At 39.6% G+C, this 20,676-nt stretch overlaps 1 non-coding gene and 1 gene segment (V, D, J or C); both read right to left on the bottom strand.

Annotated features, from left to right (window-relative positions):
* Positions 1 to 378: 378 nt before the first annotated feature.
* On the bottom strand, positions 379 to 460 carry trnas-gcu (transfer RNA serine (anticodon GCU)). Its single transcript has one exon. It is a non-coding gene; the product is annotated as a tRNA-Ser (tRNA).
* A 3,158-nt stretch (positions 461 to 3,618) lies between these two features.
* LOC132848107 (T cell receptor alpha variable 12-3-like) lies at positions 3,619 to 4,190 on the bottom strand. The segment is given in 2 exon segments: positions 3,619 to 3,989; positions 4,151 to 4,190. Coding segments are annotated over 2 exon segments (411 nt in total).
* Between the last annotated feature and the right edge of the window lie 16,486 nt (positions 4,191 to 20,676).

Genomic DNA, 20,676 nt, shown 5'->3' with positions numbered 1-20,676 from the left:
TACACAAACATTTAGAAAAAAAAGCAAAAATGCTTACTTCCTCCATAACCTCGCCAACTTTAGCGCAACGGCGTGCTGCATGTGACGTCATTGTTATTGTTCGTTTGCAAATGCGGGTCAGTTCGAAACAGCAAACAGTTCACATTGGTATCTGATATAGGCCACATTTTAAAAGGTAATGTGAACAGCCAAACAAAAAAATCAGATCTGAGCAAAATATCCTAATTGAACATTAAGACTTGCAGTGTGAACATGGCCTTAGACCGCCTACCTGCGCCACCACCCAAGGCTAGATTTTCACACCACATTCTAGCACGGACCGTTTGGAATGTGTACAGCCTGCAACAAATGAAGGTGTTGAGGTAAAGAGGAGGTCAGCGACGAGGATGGGATTCGAACCCACGCGTGCAGAGCACAATAGATTAGCAATCCATCGCCTTAACCTCTCGGCCACCTCGTCCTGCCAAAAACACCCAAAGCATGCTAAAAAAATGATGTTTTTTTTTTTTTTTAAATGGAGCTCTCCAGCAGTCTTACTTTACCAAATGGGCTTAAGAAAGGTCTTGTTATATTAACAAAACCGAAAACACATTAACAAAACCCAAACCAAATTAACAAAACCCAAACCAAATTAACAAAACCCAAACCAAATTAACAAAACTGAAAACACATTAACAAAACCCAAACCAAATTAACAAAACCCAAACCAAATTAACAAAACCGAAAACACATTAACAAGTCAGACAACCCGGAAGCGGTTGGTATAATTTGTGAATGGAAACTTACCATCATCGGACGAGACACCTTTCATTCACCTTTATATCTTTAATGACAGTCATCTTGTCCAATGATCGGTAAGTTTCCATTCACAAACTATACCTACCGCTTCCGGGTTGTCTAAACCGATGCATGAAACACATTAACAAATCAGAAAACAAATTAACAAATCAGAAAACAAATGAACAAATCAGAAAACACAACAACATTTCAGACAACCCGGAAGCGGTTGGTATAGTTTGTGATTGGACAAGACACCTGTCACTCAAAGTATACATGAAGTTCAACAGTCTGCCACAGGGAAAAGTTGGAATGGATTAATGGAATGGATTACTGTGGATTAATTCTGTTATTTTCTTGAACAGAGAACTTTATTTAAACGGAGAACTTTACACATTACACATAAGATTCCATACCTGTATATCTTGAGTGACAGGTGTCTTGTCAAATGATCGGTAAGTTTCCATTCAAAAACGATACACTACCGTTTCTGGGTTGTCTGACTTGTTGTGTTTTTGGATTTGTTAATGTGTTTTGGGTTTTGTTAATTTGGTTTGGGTTTTGTTAATTTGGTTTGGGTTTTGTTAATGTGTTTTCGGTTTTGTTAATGTGTTTTCGGTTTTGTTAATTTGGTTTGGGTTTTGTTAATGTGTTTTCGGTTTTGTTAATTTGGTTTGGGTTTTGTTAATGTGTTTTCGGTTTTGTTAATTTGGTTTGGGTTTTGTTAATGTGTTTTCGGTTTTGTTAATTTGGTTTGGGTTTTGTAAATGTGTTTTCGGTTTTGTTAATTTGTTTTGCACTTCCCGGCCACCGTACTTTAGCGTTGTGTATTAATTATTCAGAAATGTGTGTTAAATGTCTGTTTTTGTGCTTATAGTGGTGTGTGAGTTTCAGAGTTGCACTGAATGGGATTTGGACTCTGGTCCAGACAATTGTTTTCATGAATGTGATTTGACTGGAAAATAAATTTATCACCTGGGACAGAAACAGAAATGCTTCAGATTGGCTGGAGCACAGGATCCTACCTATAGAACTAGCAGAGACATAAATTCTGTATTGTTCCAAATTACACTCTTGGAAGCTTCTACTTAAAGTGTAGAAGCTGTGCCTTCTGCATATTTGCTCCTATGTGTTTATTATTTTTATAGGAATAATTATGTCTTAAAAAAAGTAAAGATTACTTCAACATTAGCTCTTAATTCAAACGATAGATCCATCTAAATATTCTAAGATCTTGATCTCAAATTGCTAAAAGGGGATATTTTCTATAAATATTCCAAAATCATGAAATTCCTCAGAAATTATATTTTCCTTTCAACGCTGCAAGATCTTGAGTTCAAGTTCAAGGAAAAAAGAAATACTTTCCCATGGATCTTCCAAGATCTTGTTCCAAATTTTAACACTTAAGATCATATATTTCTATATTGTAAGTTCTATATTACATGTAGCCTTCACTGGGAGCCATTCTGGATTTTATGGAAATGTTTTAACATGCAATGCTGAAACATTTTAAACACACAGAGAAATATTTATTTATAGGAATTTTATTTGTAGTTAAGTGTGTGTATGTGTAGTGAGTGTTGTGTGGAGGTTCCTGTGAATAATGGAGTTTGTGGTTTTTCCACACACTAACATATCTAATGTAGTATTTCAGCTTAACTTTAACATACTATCTTATAAACTTACTTATTGAAAGTTTGCTGCTTCCCCTGAAGACTGAAATGTTTCTCTGTGTTTTGGACGCAGTCACCCACAATCTCACGGGATTTAACCACAAATACAGGATAAAAACAAACACTAGGGATAAGACTCATTCATTCATTCATCTTCTACCGCTTATCCGAACTACCTCGGGTCACGGGGAGCCTGTGCCTATCTCAGGCGTCATTGGGCATCAAGGCAGGATACACCCTGGACGGAGTGCCAACCCAACGCAGGGCACACAAACACCTAGGGATAAGACAATATAACAAAAAATACAGAAGTCTGAGGCATAACAAAACATAGAACCACAGAACTTAAAAACACAACAGAAACATTGAAAACAGAGACACAGACACAAAACAGATTCCAATAACAAAGACTCAGTAAAGACTAACACGAAACAACAGGTTTAAATAGGCAAGCAATCAGAGGAACAAGTGTACAAATGTGGGGAAACAGTATAAACAGTGACAAAGTAAAAGCACTGCCAGATCGACCTCTGTTGGTCTGACAGGGAACTGTCCAAGCAGTCTTTAATATTTCAAGTGAAAGTTGTGAAAATTGACTGGATGAATAATGAAGAACAGCATTATACAACTTCAAGAATGATAAGATAGATGGATAAATATAAAGTGGGATAAAGGCAGAAAAAGGAAGACAGTCCAGCTTATTTTCCTGCAAAAGTTTTAATATTCAGTGATAACACTACTATAAAGTCTGTTCCATAACTGCAGGGATTTGTAAGAGAAAGCTACGCCCCTGCTGTAGACTTTACTACTTTAGTTACTACCAAATAACCTGCACATTTTGATCGAAGTAGGTGTGGCAGATTATTAAAAAGTTTCCTCAGTGGCATGAGATCATTCAGTGTATTATAGGTCAGTACTAGTATTTCATAATCAATGTGAAATTTGACTGTGAAACAATGCAGTGTAAATAAGATAGGAGAGAATCAACTGATTATTCTTTTGAGATCCAGCAGAGTGATGCTGTTCTGTGCAGGACATGTGGACTGTGTGAGCTATAGCATGATGGATCTAGATGACCAGTTTGTACAGAAATAATCAATTTTGAGCTCAGGTTACTGTATGGAGTGTTTGGCATGCAACTTTCTCTAAAGCACTGACAGAATGGCTTTCAAAAACAAACAACAGCAGTCTGTGAGTTTTTGTACAGTGCAGCTGGATTTCCTGTCACTGTGGGCGCCAGAGCACAGTAGTATAGAGCAGAGTCTGATACAGCAGCAGAGGAGATGATCAGATCCACTACTTTATTATCTCTATTAACTTTAGCAGACATTCTTGCGGGAGTGTTGTGACTCATTTCACCAGTATCAACAATATAAAGAAGGAACTCAGGTTTGTATTTTGGATATTGTCTGTACCAGTGCAGGAAGTTGTTTCCTGAAGTAAAGCTTGAGTCGTATTTGCAGGACAGAGTAACATCATCACCTTCATCTACAACTTTATGAGTGAAAAGTGTCTCTATTGAATCTGCCATGGAGTCACCTGTCATAGAGAAGAGAACTGTGTTTTGTTTTTTTATAAACTTTTAACTTCAATCAAGCAAAAACTACATAAATCAGGCATTTATTAACACAACACATACTAACTAATCACCAATGTAATCTATAATCTGATCTACTAAAATAAATACAATGTTAACTCACCTAGTAAAAGCCACAGACACATGAATATAACATTGATCATGATGACAGGTTTTAGCTGAATGAAAATATTCTGAGGTCTTTACGAAGACTAATATGTTAAGATCATAAAGGTTCATGAAGCTCCACCCCACAGCATCACATGACAGTGTCACCAGTGTTGTTTTCAGATGACTGATTTTCAGTGAAGCATACCAGCACAAATCATAATCAATTATAAAGGACAAAGTAGATTGATAATGAAGAAATTTTATGACATTAAAGAAGAGACCAAAATGAATGTAACAGGTTGTCATGCATGAAAATCCAGGAGATTATCAGCTTCTGAAATACTCAAACAGCTCATCTGTCAACAAAAATATGAATAATAACTGAAGCACTTGACCTTTATCTGTTTAATTGTACAAGTTGCGCTGCTGCTGTTTATTATTCATCCATTTCATCATGTTTTATCTGGATGATCAAACTCGCATCTGATCTGATTGTTTGTAAAAGGTCATTGTCTTAGAACACATCCAGCACAGTAATGTGCATTTCCAGTATGTACATGTATAAATAAAACATGCACAATAAACATCAATGGCAATTCAACAGAACAGAAAATGTCAGTATCGTTCATTCACAAAAACACTGCAACAATGCCCAATCACCCATTTGAACATGAAACATGTAGAATTGTAAACTTACTATGATTAATGTGTAGTTTTCACGTTTGAACCCTCTTTATTTTTATTTGTCATTTCTTCCAGCTGCATCTGTTACTACAGCTTTTATTTATGTTTGTGGTTAACTGCTAAAAAGTTCATGTGGTTTTTAGAAACCTCTTGCATGTGTATTTGCCATTATAATGTTTTTGTAAAGCCTTTCACTACATCATATTAAACTTACATAGCTGTCTATGTACTGTACACTTACTGTACACTAACATTGTCCAAAAAACCTGTAAATATTCACATGTGAATAATTATTTTCTATCTACAAATACCATTATTATTTTAAAAATAAGTTTATAATGATGGGCTTGAAGTTTTTGATTAGATATTGTTTCATTTATATTAGTTCAGTTATTGAGACTGACTGTCTGGGGGAGGAAGCTGGTACAGAGTTTGGCAGATGTTCTGTCCAGATGTTCTCATTCTTTCTTCCAGTCTGGTAGAAGAAGGGAGGTGATGTTCACAAAACTGGTGGATTTATAAATGTATTTGGTAAGAATCCTTTATTGAACTTAGAGAGACCCTGATGATGTTTTCAGTGGTGTTCATTATCTGTTGTAGTGTCTTGTGTTCTGAGACAGCATGTACTTTTCATATTAAACAGTGCTACAGCTGCACAGGATGCTCTTTATGTCTCACATGAATCAGTGGCACCCCCAGAAACCTTTAATAGGGGTGGCACCAAAAAAATAAAAAATAAATCAGTGTAGTAACGACGAGAGTGGGAGGGGCAGTGAAACAGCTACTCTGGTGGTGCCAATCAATATACAATCTTTTTTGGTGGCTGCAGCTTGCGCTTAATTTTATTTATTTATTTTTCACTTCATGAACTATTGTGAATTTTCATTATGTATTCAAATTCATACTAGGGGTTGCCACAGGGGTGGTCAGAGTTCTGCAGGAAATGAAGATAAAGCTGAGATGTTCTGTCTCAGACTTCAGTCCTGTCTCAGCAGAGCAGCACAGGTTGATCACTGTAGTCCTGAGAACAACAGTCATATCGTACATCAAGTACAATACACATCATATAAAGCAGAAATCTTCACTTCAGTAACACACAAACCTTTCTAGTTTATTTCTATCTAGATGTTGATTTGATTTGATGCTTATGGCTGTTCACAGTGTTTTCAGATTTATATATAAGTAGACAAAACCTATCCAAAAACACAGTTTTGTCATGTTTTAATTATAAACCACAAACCCTTCTGACACAATGCACTGGACCTTATAAATAATATAAACAGCTGCTTAGGGTCATGCAGCCACAGCCTAATGAATGGTCATTCAATCAGATTACATTATCCTGGTCACACTTCTACAACTGTCTACATACACCTACATTCATTCATCTTCAGTAAGTGCTTTATCCTGCTCAGGGTTACAGTGGATCTGGAGCTTCTCTGATCAACACTAGTCATGAAGTAGGATACACCCTGGGTGAGACACCAGTCCAACACAGGACACCATGCACAGACACGTGTACACTCTTATTTAGACTTAGAGTCCACCTTACTGTATGTTTGAATCACAATACAAATATGAAAAAAGAGTGCTAGCTCAAAAGGCTGAAATCATCATCCATCGATCACATCATTCTGTAATAGATCATAGACATGACCCTTATTCTTCAACATTGTGTGCAATCAAATCTTGTCATGAAACATGATCTTTTTTTGTGTGTATGATCAAACTTATGTCTGTTTGTATGAATAAACCTACATGCATAATAAACACGAACAAATGAAAGAGTTAATAAATTAATGAACAAATAAAAATTGATTACAGTGGGTTATGGGGTGATTATTAGTTTAATTACACATTGTATGCACCAGTAACACCTGAAACATGGAGACTTGTGAAATAATGTGTAGTTGTGTTCATCCCTCATTATACTTTTTTGCTGTTTCCTCCAGCTACAAATGTTTCACAGATGTTTGTGTCTGTGGTGAACTGATAAGTTGAAAAAGTGAGTCTTTATCATCTTCTGTGGTTTAAGAAACTTCAAATAATCCATGCTGAAGTTTTTGTAAAGCCTTTCATTGACTGTATCACTGTGTTATGTCTCTAAAAGCACAGTGATAGAGAGCAGAATCTGAGAGCTTTAGACCTCTGATAGTAAGTTCAGTAGAGTCTCTGTTTGTTTCTGTCTCTAATCGATGATCATCAGGAGTGCTCTTTCTATCAGATACTGACCTTGCGCCTTTATACAGTAAAAACTGTGGTGCGCTGTTAGGATATTGTTTGTACCAGTAAAGATAAATGTATTCACTGCTTGACTCATATGAACATTTCAGAGTAACAGTGTCTGTTTCTTTCCCCACAATGTTTGCATCGATCGGCCCAATTTTATCTGCAAAACTGCCTGAAAAGAATATAAATAAATTAATTAGTGCAAGCATTTTTTTGTAAGCCAAATGTTGTTTAAATAAATTACTAGCTTAAAACAGAAACATGCTTACGAATTACAATAATTAATTAACTAATTACAAATTTATTGAGCTCATTAATACAGTTAAATAACTGATGAAAGTTAATGACCTGTAACTAGAGTGAGAATCAGTGGTGTGTATCTCACTATGTACAGTAAGTTGTATAGTTGAGCCATTTCTGAACACAGCTCTGTGATGATTCTGTATAATAGTGCTGTATGTGCTGAACTTTACACGTCTCTAGAAGGCCACACCCAGGAAGTGACATTGTTGTAGTGAAACTTCTGTCTTCCGTTTAAATTAAACCTTTTTTTGCATCTGTCTCATCTCTCCATCACCTCTGTTACATTACAGAGACATTAGTCTGATAATGTTTGATTTCAATGCAGAGTCAGAAGTTCTGTTAAAGATATGTTAAAGATTTTGAATCACAATTTTTTATGCTAGATTTGTATATATGTGTCATGTCTAAAAGCTGGAAAATAAATGTCTGTAGGTTGTAGGTACTGGATACTCAGAGTCCTAATGTTGTGTGTTGTTTATTGGGACATAGTACTGTTTTCTTCTGTTTCTAGTAGAAAAGTGCTGACATTATATTTTGTATTTTCTTTAGAATAATTTTGTCCATTCATTTTTACATGTTTCTCTCTAAATGTTTAAATATTTTACTAGAAAGAAAAACCTATTTATCTATCTCTTACAACTGTGAGCATATTGTAAGTATTTATGTTGTTTTACATGAACAATGTGCAACAATATGGTGATGTTACTCACTGCCTCCTGAGGGGATTTTACAGGTCCATAACATTTAAGCCTGTAGGTAATGAAATATTATGTGATTAAGTATAGATCTGTTTGTAATTTTAAATAAAATGTCTGGTGACATCCTTCCTTATCTGGCGTGGTTTCTGTGGCTTTTTAGCTTTAGTGTGTATTCTCTGAAAGTGTCTAGACCAAAGTATCCTATACCAATATTTACTGTGAAATAACTACATCAAATCCAAGTTTCACTTATCTTGTATGACCTATATATAAACAATAAAAGACCTGTAAATAACCACATGAACACATTAAAGCATCAGACACAATAAACAAAGAAACTTGGATAAGAAGAGTTTACTCTAATTAATCTACAACTTTACTACAGTTACTAATGGAATATATTTGCACTAAGGTGTGATTCAGACATGTGAACTTTACACCCTCATTTGTCTAGCTATCTGTTATCTTACTTATACTGCTGAGACTGAAGGTGTCGACTGTTGCTTGGACATTCTCTGCTGGAACATTAGGGGGCGTTCCGGCAGTGTGTTTTGTGTTACTTGTCCCATCAATATTCACCTGTTCGTAATGGACTCATTATGTCTATTTATTTCCCCCGTGCTGTGTGTAGCTTCGCAGAGTCCGCGTCTTTTGCACATCGGTTTATGTATCATGTTGTGCCAGTTCCTGTGCTCCTAGATTTATATTCCCTGTCTGTTTCTTTTGTTAATTAATTGTTTGGTTTTTTTAAACTTGTTATCCCTGCATTTGGGTCTGCTTTTATCCCCGCATTTCCTGACAGAAGGATTCTCTACCTTAAGGTTTTACTGAGCTCGCTATCATGTTATCTGTTAGCTTGCTCCATCAACTTGTGGGAACTTAGAGCCCGTCTCCAAGTCGGCACATATCAGGGTGAATTATACTGATATGCTTTATAATACTTTTATACTATATAATTGCTACTTAAACTTAATTTACTAATAACACTAACATTAATACGAATTAAAACAATGAGAAAGCTCCTCAGACCTGGATGAGAATGAGCAAACTTCTTTTATTGTGGTCAATCAGCCAACAATTCTCTAAGAGAAATTGCCAAGTAGAAAGTAACAAAAGAAATCCCAAAAACCCAAAAGAAAAAGCATCTTCATGAAGAGCATCGGCATGCAAAAACAAAAACCCTCCGGACGGTCCTGCAGAGTAACGGGATTTTTTACGCATACACATTTGGCCCCAAAAATTCTCCTCTATATATACGCTTCCACGCGCCTCCTTATCGGTTCCCCTCCTCACAGGCCCGTTTTCATATCACTTTATCATTATGTCACCTTATTTAACGGAATCATCTCATATGTTTTTGTAACGTCCTGTTCCTTAAAATCCCCTTGTTTTTCCTTCACCTTTTGCCCATATGCCCATTTATGGATTTTCCTCCCCTTAGTTCCCCGGGACCCAGGTCCGGGAGCCCAGGCCTGTGACCCTGGGTCTTCTTCCTTCGCCATAACAATTATGTCTAAACAACAATTTTTGTTATTAAAAGTGTGCTCAAAAAAGAGCTTCACTCCCTGGTCAAAGTTACATTTGCCTCTCAGTTTTTTCCCCTGCCAGACGTCCTGAAGATTTAATCCTTCATTCAACTACAATGGGTAAGGTTCTCCTTTGCTATTTTCTTCTACACATGATTTTTAATAATTATAAGTCACTCTATGAGTCTGATTTATGTCAAAAGTTATTATGTTAAAAGAAAGCTCTTATCTATTTGTCATCTTATATTGTCACTATTGCTAAACTCTTGCTATACTCTTGCTGCTATACTGTTGTCATTATTGTTAAGCTATTTGCTGCTATAATGTTACTTGTGTACAAAAACAATGGAGTTCTTTGATGACTCCTCAAATCTGCTAACTGCTTGAATTTTGATATGATCTCATGTTATGATCTCATGCTATGATCTCATACTATGATCTCAGCCTGTCCTTGCTCAGGCTGGGCTTGTTTACACTTATCTCAAGCTCCCGTTCCTCTATCTCCTCTAACTCCTCTTATCTCCCTTCAGACCCTTCGCATCAGCCAGCTCATCCTGGTTGCCCCATCATGTCCTCACCTCACCATCCTCGTCCGTCTCCCTACCCAAGGCCAGTGCCCGCTGATGTCATGGAGAACTATCGCCGCTTCCAGCTACTTCATATCACCCATGAGCCCATTACGTGTCTGGAACAGCTCTATTCTATGGCCCTGAGTCCCCTGTTTACACTCTTTCTTCTCCTGTCTGCTGAGTTACTATAATAAAGAGTGCCTCTTTTATCCACCCTCTGACTTCTGGTTAATAATATATAATATCATAATAATATAATATAATAATATAAATATATTCTCTTAAGGCTCCAGGATTTTTCACAACATCTCCCCCCCTCTGAGACTGCAAAGTCTCAGCAAAACCCAAGTACCTTACCACGACGACCACCAAAATAAATAAAATTAAACATAAAATAAAATTAAACATAAAATCCAAAAAACGTACCAAAGACATAAAACATCTCAGAACATAAAAACATACCAAAAACATACAACCATCTCTCCCCCCAACAAAAGCAATGAGCACAGTAGACCACAACTCACACGTGCCCCTACTCAAAAAGGTGAGCCAGGAGTGAGCGAAAAACCCTCTGGATGCCAAATTGAGGGAAAATTCTCACTCTGCCCGCAAATATAGCGCGACAGTGAAATCAGTGTCACCAGGGTCACCGAAACGTACAGCATAAACATATAACAACATAACATAAAACATAACATAAAACATAAGTTTCAAGGAAGAGATACAGTTATACAGGAAAGAGAGTCAGTGTATCCGCAGAGTCACAGGCCACTCACAACTATGGCCAGTTATGATGTAGCGCGTACATCCAACAAGGGAGCTTCAATTTGTCCGCTTATTCCACAAAGAACGCCCCACATCCAAGAACGTGTGGGCATAGTATGTATTGGGCACGACAACCACAGTGTCTGAATCGAGGCGGCTCCATGAGCAGTGGGCCAACCAGTCCGGCAGTAGCGGCAAGATGACATGAACGTCTGTGTTCAAGACAGGCGCCTGTGTGGTGCCTTTGGGTAGGTCGGGATCGGGGACGTCCGAATGGGTGGCACTCCATGGATCTGCACACAACACTTACAAAAGATACACAAACAAGGGAGACACAGCCAAAAAGACACAGTAGACACAGAACATATGTTTCACGGAATGACGTTTTCTGCAATGAGGATGGACAACCTGATACCATTGATACCTTTTAGCACATAGCCCACATGTTCTCAGTATTTTTCTACGAAGCTGGCTAGATACGGAGACCACCAATTTTTCCTGATAGTGTCTATTATCATCCTTCTGTCACAGTGGTCTATCCTGCGGGCTTCCTTTATCAACATTGGTAATAGGGCTGTGGGTGCTATCCACAACCCCTCTCCGCCTCTCCATACTCCTGACTCCTTGTCCTGAAATGCACCTCGCTTTTTCCACTGTTCTACTTCTTCCGGATTGGCTGTATTTCATGCATCCCTGACATCTTCACTCATACTAAGGGGCATACTCTTGATCTTGTGTGCTGCTCTGGTATAAAATCTTTTAATTGTAATGTTTCTGATCTATCCATGTCAGATCACTTTCTGGTGTCATTTTGTGCCAAACTGGCTATTTTTAAGGTAAACCTGTGTCGCCCGATCACATTTCGAACTATTAAGAACATTGATCTGCCTACTTTTGCTGATGAACTTGCCATCTTCTCCAGTAAATCTGATTTCTCTACTGTTGATGAACTGGTGAAATATCACGATGATGGACTGAGCATGATTTTAGATGAATTCGCACCTGTGAAAACTCGAACTGTTTCATTTGTACATTCAGCTCCTTGGTCTACACCCGAACTGCGTGAACTTAAACTAAAGGCCGTAGGTTAGAGCGGCTATATGTCAGGTCTGGCCTTACTGTTCATAAAGAAATGTATGCTGAACATATTCAAAATATATATGCTTCCTCTTGGTGATATCTTAAGGAAATATGGTACTAATTTCCACTGCTATGCGGATGACACCCAACTCTACCTGTCTGCCAAACCCACTGATTCTTTCCCTCCGCCGTCTTTGTCAAACTGTTTAGCTGAAATTAAATAAATAAATAAATATTTATAATATTTATATATTTATAATAAATATTTTATTTATATAAATAAATAAAAAAAAACTTTCTGAAAGTAAATGGCAATAAAACTGAGGCTCTGTTTGTTGACACTAGATCAGTTGTGTCTAACTGTTTCTCTTTACATATTGACAATACTGCAATCTGTCCTTCCTCTCAGGGTAAAAGTTTGGGTGTCAGCTTGGATAGCACACTATCTTTTAAAGCTCAAATTAATAATATAACACGGATTGCATACGTCCAATTGCGCAACATTAATCGTCTCCGTCCCTTTCTTTCAAATAACAATACTGCAATTCTCATTCACGCACTAGTCACTTCACTTCACTTCACGTGCAATGCTCTTCTTACAGGCATTCCCTCCAAATTGCTGCATAAGCTTCAACTGGTTCAGAATTCTGCAGCTCGTGTTCTCTCTAGACCACCTTATACTGATCACATTCCTCCGGTTCTCCAGCAATTGCATTGGCTTCCAGTAAAATATAAAGTTCAGTTTAAACTCCTGCTACTCACTTATAATCTTGCACCACAATACCTTACTCAAATTCTCCAGGTTTACACTCCTTCACGTGCACTCAGATCTTCAACTTCAATTTCTCTTGTGGTACCTTGGATTCAGCTTACTACTACGGGTGCCAGATCTTTTAGTTATGTTGCCTCCCCGCCTATGGAATTCTCTTCCCCTCGATGTTCGCAATAGCGAGTGCTTGCTGACTTTTAAAACGCGTCTTAAGACTTATCTTTTTATACAGGCTTTCTTCTAACATGTTTTATTGAGACTTAAATGCACTTTATATATATATATATATATATATATATATATATATATATATATATATATATATATATATATATATATATATATATATATATATGCTGTTTGTTTATGTGTTTTGTCTTATGACCTGTATATTGCTTGTAAGGTAACCTTGGGTGTTCTGAAAGGCGCCATGAACTAAAATGCATTATTATTATTATTATTATTATTATTATTATTATTATTATTATTATTATTATTATTAAATGGTTTGCTGTAATCTGGACTAGCCAGCACTAGGGCTGAGGCTAGTGAGCACTTCAACATCTCGAATGCTGCTAGTGCTTCTGGTGCCCATGTCAGCTGTGCATTGGGTTTAGCCTGATCTGTAGCTTTTATTATGTCTCTACGTGGTTGTACTTTTAAGGCAAAATCGCATATCCATGGTCTACTAAACCTGCCAAATGTGTTACGATCCCAGAAGGTATCTAGGGGTGTGAATGGGATGCAACAACATGAAATGATAAAGTTGGATTTTCTTTGGTGTGTACTGTATGTGGCAATCAATACAGGGGGGAGAGGGACACGAGCTGTGCCAAAACAAAAAAATAAGCAAAACAAAACCACTCTACCTTGAAATTAACCCTCTAACCTAAACTACAAAAAGAAAAGTAATAAGACAGAGCTTCAGCGTCGAACGACGCCCTAACTAACCTACACTACCTACCCCAAACAAAACGTACAGAGGGTGGCACACGCTCCTAACCTAATGTGTCTAATACAGGAATGCGTACCTACGTGTTGCACAATGTATGTCACTTGACGTACTTACCTGTCCACTTTCCCCCATATACACAATGACACACACAGGGCGAATGACCACTAATATACATACGCACGGTTTGGGGTCGTGGTGCATCACGTATAGCTTGTACATGAGCCGGTAATATCTTTCGTGTTGTTCCTTCTAGAACTCGTCCTAAATATTCCACTTTTCTCTGGCAGAATTGTAGCTTCTCTTTACTAACCTTGTGCCCATTGTTTGCTAAGGCCTTCAGTACTGTTATTGAATCCTGTACACATTGTTCCTTTGTTTGGCTCCAGATCAGTAAGTCATCAAAATACTGGACTATGAGGCTATCCATTTGTAAATTCACCAGATCTCTGGTCAGTACTTGGTTGAATATCGATGGACTTTCGCAATATCCTTGGGGCAGCCTCGTATAAGTATACTGTTGCCCACGATAAGTGAACGCAAACAAGTGCTGAGAGTCAGGGTGCAATGGAACACTGAAAAAGGCCGAACATAGATCAATTACTGTGTACCATGTTGTTCCCCCTGGAATATTTGATAACAAAGTGTGTGGATCTGGCACTAATGGAGTCTCGGCCACCACTATCTGATTGACTGGTCTCAAATCGTGGACCAATCTCCATTTGACTGAGTTAGGCTTCCTGACCGGAAAAATTGGAGTGTTGCACTGACTCCTAGTGGGGATTAAAACCCCTGCTTCTAGTAACCCTTTAATAGTTGGCCCTATCCCCTCTTCCGCTTGTTTGGATAACTGGTATTGCCTTTGATAGGGTAGTGGAGCGTTAGGTCTGATTTGTATTTTTGCTAGCCCTGCTGATTTGACTAGTCCTACATCTGTTGCGTGCTTAGTCCATAGTTGTTCCGGAACTTCATCTAGTGCTTTAACTACATCGTTTTCTGTCAACTCTTCCTCATCTGCTATTTGTGGCATCTGTACCTCTACTCCTACTCTTACTTGTATCTTTGTTTGCTGACTTACTAACATAGTAGTAGCTACTACCTGCTCTGTCCCTTTATAATCTATCTTTAGAAACGTTTTGTCTTCTGACATATATACTCTAGAATTTCTCGTCGTGTTCCATTTCTCTACCCTTCTTGCTTCTCTCATCATAGGCCCTAAATCTTTTGATTCAAAACCTTTCCCAATCATCAGGGAGATGTGGGAGACTGCATCTCCAACTTGATACCATTCGTGAATCTGTTCAGGGAGTACGGCATATGTAGCTACTCCTTGTTGACCAAGTATTATGCTGTCTGTGCTGATGACATATTTTCTTCCTTCTAATCGTTCTTCCCATAACGATGCGTATTCTTCATCTTTTCCCCCTTCATCATATTTCAGGGTACAATGCCATGGTCCTCTAGCCTCACGGCAATCTGGGCGTATGTAGTTTAACCATGGTTTCCATTCCGAATATTCTTTCCATATTTGTGATGTATTTTTGTCTTTGACTTCCATCCAATACACTTTGTCCAGCTCTATCATTTCCTCCCCTTGGCTTACTACTAGGTATTGTCGAGCTAACATTTCTGGAAGTGTTATCCACACTCCTGTTGGCCCACAGTGTATTTTGGCTCCTAGTTTGCAGAGCACATCTCTTCCAAGAAGATTAGCTGGAGTGTCTGGGGAATAAAGTAGAGGTGCTTGCACTACTATTCCTTCTACAGTAATCCATTGTGGCTCAGTAAATCATAGAGTCTGAGTTTTTCCTGAGAAGCCCACTGTCTTTATTGCTCTACGTGTGAGGGGAAGCTTTGCACCTTCTTTTCCAATGCTTGTAAATGTTGCTCCTGTATCAATCAGGAATGGGGCCTGTACTTCATTTCCAATTCCCACCATAATTGTTGGTTCTTGTGCAGGGTGCAGTGAGGTGGTACACTGCACCAGCTCCCCCTCTGGCTTCTCTAGGCCCCTTCACATTCCTCCTGGAGCTGGGCCCAGTGGGCTCCCTCCAGGTGGTACTGGGGCTTGTCCTTGAAACCCTGGGCCCATCCATTGGCCTGCCCAATTTCCAGCTCCTTGTGGTGTTGCTGCAGGTGCTTGTTGCATCCCTGACTGCCCTGCTCCTTGTTGAAACATTGGAGCAGGCATCTGTGCCGGCATCAGTTGTCTTCCTTGATTTCCCATGACCCTTCCTAGTGCTTCATACTGTAAGTAGGGACAATCATATCTTATGTGACCTAGGTTATTGCAATTCCAGCAGGTTTTTCCCTGTTCTACTGCTCCCCAGGCTGGTCTTTGTGGAGGCTGTCTTCCTTGTCCTCCTCTTCCCCAACCTCTGGTTGGTCCCCATCCACGTTGTAGAGGTGCATACTGAGGATTCACGGGATAACTTGTTGGGTATCCTATGGGATACTGCATCATAGTTGGGGGCAACGGCTGTGTCTGTGTTACCACCTGTGGCGCTCCTCCATCTTGGGGTGGTGCTACCTGAACTGCAGCTGGGGCGACCATTACTGCTGCCTGTTTGGTGTATTCTTTATCCTCCTTCTTCTTCTTATCGTGGCTTTCTTGTTTGTTTCTTGTCAGTTCCCCCAGTTGTGCCTTGTGCAGTTGCACCAGCAAGTTCTCTTCAGCCTTCTTTGCCTCCCTTTTCCTTTTCCTGTGAAGTTCTGTATGGTGTATCACATTTGCCTCGAAGGTGGCCCATGGCAAAGTGTTCAAACCCACTACCGTCTCCAGCTGGTCTTGAACTTCTGCTGGAAGTGCCCTTTTCAACATGAGCTTGAACAGAGTCATACTTGCGGGCGTTTCATCCCACGTGGCTCCCATTTCCTCCCTCCAAGACTCCTGGAGTTTCAATATAAACTGGGCAACTCCCTCTTCTTCATCCAGCTTTAGTTTCTCCACTTTGCCCGGATCGGTTTTAGTTGGGTATGCTTCCCTTAGCTGGTCCCACAGACGTTTTCTGAATGGGCCAAAGGTTATTCCATCTGCTCTTGAGTCATTCGCTTCTTTTCCTAGTCCAGCGAGGCCGAACATTTCTATCATTTTGCCTTCCCAACTGTCTGGTTCCCATTGTCTGTTCCTCAAACATTGTGATCCATTTTTGTGCCCCTTCACACACACTTGGCAGTCTTTTTACTAGTCCAGTCACATCCATGAAGGTCCATGGCACATAATGTATTTGCTGTCCTTTGACTATTAGAGGATACTGTGCTGCCATCTTTGGCATTGTGTATTCGTCCGGCTCGGCTGCTGCTGCTCCACGCGACTCAGGCTCATCTATCTCCCCCTCTTCGTCGCTGGAGGTTTCAGTTTCTTCTTTGTCCACCTCCCTCTGTTGGCTTTGAGCCTGTGACCGTGTGATCACACGTCTTCGGCCCTGTAGTAGTTTCCACTTCGCTTCATCTCTTTTGTCTCTCATGGTGGGATTGGCCCTCTTTCCTCGTTTTACTCTTTCGGTTGCTTTGGCTATCTTTTCTTGTTGTTCTTGCAGCCTTTTCTCCAAGCCTTTGCATATTGCTGCTGTGGTTTCTTCTTTTTCATATTGTAGGCCTCTTATCCTTTGCTCGGCACGCTTCTGTTCTTCCTTTAGGTCTCCTCTCAACTCCTCCACCCGCATTTCCAGGTGAGATGTGTGTTCTTTCAGTTCCTGCATTGTCTCATCTGCCATACAACTTTGTTTCAGAGCTGCTTTAATTGCTTCGCCTTGTTCTTTGTCTGGCCATAGGTTTACCTGCTCTAGTGAGGTTAATTGCACTTCTCCATCTATCCTCACTTTCATGCTTCTGTTGCCAGGCTGAGACTTCTCGTCTTCTGGGCCCATCCCTTGGGATAGTTCCTCCTCATTTTCTGTAGCCAGGGAGGTCTGTGACTGCTGTCCAGCATATCTTTTCACCCTTTCGTCCACCGTTTCCGCTCCTCCTTTTTCTTCCTCCTCTCGGTGGTGCTCTCCTTGTCCTCCCTGGCTTGCCCTGAGGGCCTTATTGGTGCGACTTTCCAGCTTTTTTAGGGATTCGTGCATTTTATCCATCAGTGCACTCTGTTCTTCCCACTGTAGGTCCTGCATTCGCCTTCTACTCGCCCAGTAGGCCTCGTCCATCCTCATCCGATATTCTTTTGAGGTTGGTGTGCTGAGTGCATGTATATATTGCGATTGGGGATGCCCTGCCAGCCATTCCGTGTTTATAGCTTCTGTCTGTTGGTGAGATAGGTGAGGATGTTCTTTCCCCCACTGGGTATTAATATCTTCTATCTGATCATCCCAGTGCAACTGGTATCCACCGCCTTCGCCCATTTCCTGTTGATTTTCTTTTCCTTCTTCTTTTGTAGTCCCTTTTGGGTGTTCTGAGCCCCCCTTTTGCTCATCTTTGTGTTTTAGAATCTCATTCTCCTCCCTCTGGCTACCTTCTTCTGAGGAAGGATGATAGGGCCCTTCATACTTGTTCTTAATATCTCCTTTTCCTGCTGACATTTGTCGGATTACTCCTTTGACTTGTCCACCCGTGATTTCCAGTTCTATTTCTTGTGCTTCACCTTCTTGTCCCGTATTTATTACGGGGTATATTCCATGGTAATCGGGCTTCTTTTGTTCGTTGTACGGCGGGGGTTGGAGCTGCTCCACCCATTCACCTGATGCTGTAGCCTTCTCTTTCTCCTGTTCTTTACTCTGTGGCTTTTTTAGCTTCTCTTCCCTTCTTCTCTTTCCTTCCTGTTCAAACCACTCCACTATCTCCCGTTTCCTCATAGTTTTATCTATACTCTCCTTTTTCGCTTGCCCCCAGCACTCTATTCTTTCCTTCATCTTTTTACATTTCCCTTCATCAAATGTCCCACTTTCAGGCCACTGCAATTCTCCCTTTGTCCGGTCTTGCCACTTTTTCATGTACTTTCTGATTTCTTTTTCAGCATCCTTGTGCCTCATTATTATAATTGCAGCTGGGGTAATTAGACTTTTTCCCTTCTCCATCATGCACCCCTATCTCGCCCTTGTGGCACTGTCACGTGGTACTGGATTTCTGTGTACTATTGACTACTTCAGCTGAACGTTTACTCTTTTTCTGGTAAACGTGGTTGTGCAGGATTCCTTCTAGTATGGCTCTCAATAGAAACAAGGCAGATATTAGGATCTCAAAGTATACATACAAAAAGTACAACTTTTAATTCAATAGTTATACTTAAAAATGGATTAAAATCAATCAGCTACATAATCAACCAAGTATTGACCCATCCCATAATTTAATTCACTAATCAATCAGATAAATACCAGTTATTCAATTAATTAATTAATCCAATCCAGATTAAAATTAAATTGTTTCAGTCACTCGGTAATTTCTCCCAACTGGTTTATTATTCCTCATCTAACGCCTCATTTATAACATCATGTAATAGTGTGTCCTCTAGTCGGTTAGAGAATGCCCCAGATTGGAAAGAAAACAATCTCTTGTTTTGGTTACACGTATCAGGGCGATTCAAGGCCTTACTGGCACAGAGTTACAGTGGCTAGAATGGAGGTTTCATTTCCACCAAAATAATTTTGCTGTAATAGAACACTACAGTAAACACAAGCCATGAGCTAATGAAGAACTCAAGATCATAGCCACACGTCTTAACTTCCAAAAAACATTTTTTTTTTTCTAAAGTCACAGAGACCCAAGAGTGGATTTTATACGAATATTTTACACTAAGCAGTAGTATTTGCTCAAGAAAATACTTCTTTTGTAAATACTAGGATTGCGCAATACACCTTAAGAATTGTTATCACTGGCAGCCCCCCCCGCCAGATGGCCCTTATCGCACCTCAACTGCCACACACACACACACACAACTGCCAAACAAACGGAAGGTGTTCTGAATACAATGGAGAACCGTCATTGGCCTTTAAGCTGTCTATCTCTACTCTACGGGCACCTATTGGCTCACGTGGGGCCTTGTTTGATTCCTAGGAGTCTGGACTACAAATCTGACACCGCATTGTAGTTTTCTGATCCTCCAATGAGAAGTGAGAGATGAACTTCTACTTACGGTTTTCGGTCAGAACCGTGATGATTGTGAGGCGAGCAAAGTGATGTGGATAATACGGCTGAGATATTCCAACTCCCATGGATTCTTGGGAATCTAAAAATATGAAAATCTATAATATTTGTTATGAAAGAAATCACTCCAGTGAGGAAAAAAAAGGAAGAGCTTAAAGGCAAGTTAACCAACTGAACTAGCGCCGCCTAGTTCAGGTAACGATCAACTTGATCACACTTGTACGACCACTATAAATCATATTATGCTTTGTGTGTGGGCTTAATAAATAAAACATGACCGTGTATTTAGAGGATCTAATGCACAAAAGTTACAATGAAGTTAATGCAGCCTCATCCCCTAGCGGTGCTCGTAATACTGGGCGAAGCTGTGCGTGTCCGTGACGTTGTTACTAAGAGGAATTATAACTCAAACGCAGGATGATGATGACTGTTCTTGACTATAAAATGCAACAAAATAATTCTCTTTTCTCGTTTTACTCAGGATATTAACTGCTCTTCATGCAATCCTTTGTGTGTGTAGCCGGATGTGCTGAATCGTGCGTATCGTGCCATGTTCTACTGTAACAGAGTACAAGAACTTCTTTACATACGTCCGAATTTTTGAACTTACCCTTTCCACTTTTATTCCGTTATATTTCCACTAAGCATCTTCGTTACTTGTTACTACAGACTAAAACCAGACAAATGCCATAAGGGAGATTACACTGCTCCTAGACTGGATTGCATTACGCACGTCCGCACGCTCCATGGAAAAGCACAAGCGCACGCAGCGTGCACGCGCTGTCAGAGCTGGAAAGAGCGCAAAAACACCCAACCGCGGTGAAATGTCACAATTCTTGTTCCTACAGTTACAGCACAAACAAAACATTAATGCAAACACTCCATG

Source organism: Tachysurus vachellii, chromosome 7, assembly GCF_030014155.1.
Source record: "Tachysurus vachellii isolate PV-2020 chromosome 7, HZAU_Pvac_v1, whole genome shotgun sequence".
Lineage (NCBI taxonomy): Eukaryota > Metazoa > Chordata > Actinopteri > Siluriformes > Bagridae > Tachysurus > Tachysurus vachellii.
The sequence above is the reverse complement of the archived record's forward strand: the minus strand, read 5'-3'. Positions and strand labels throughout refer to the sequence as shown.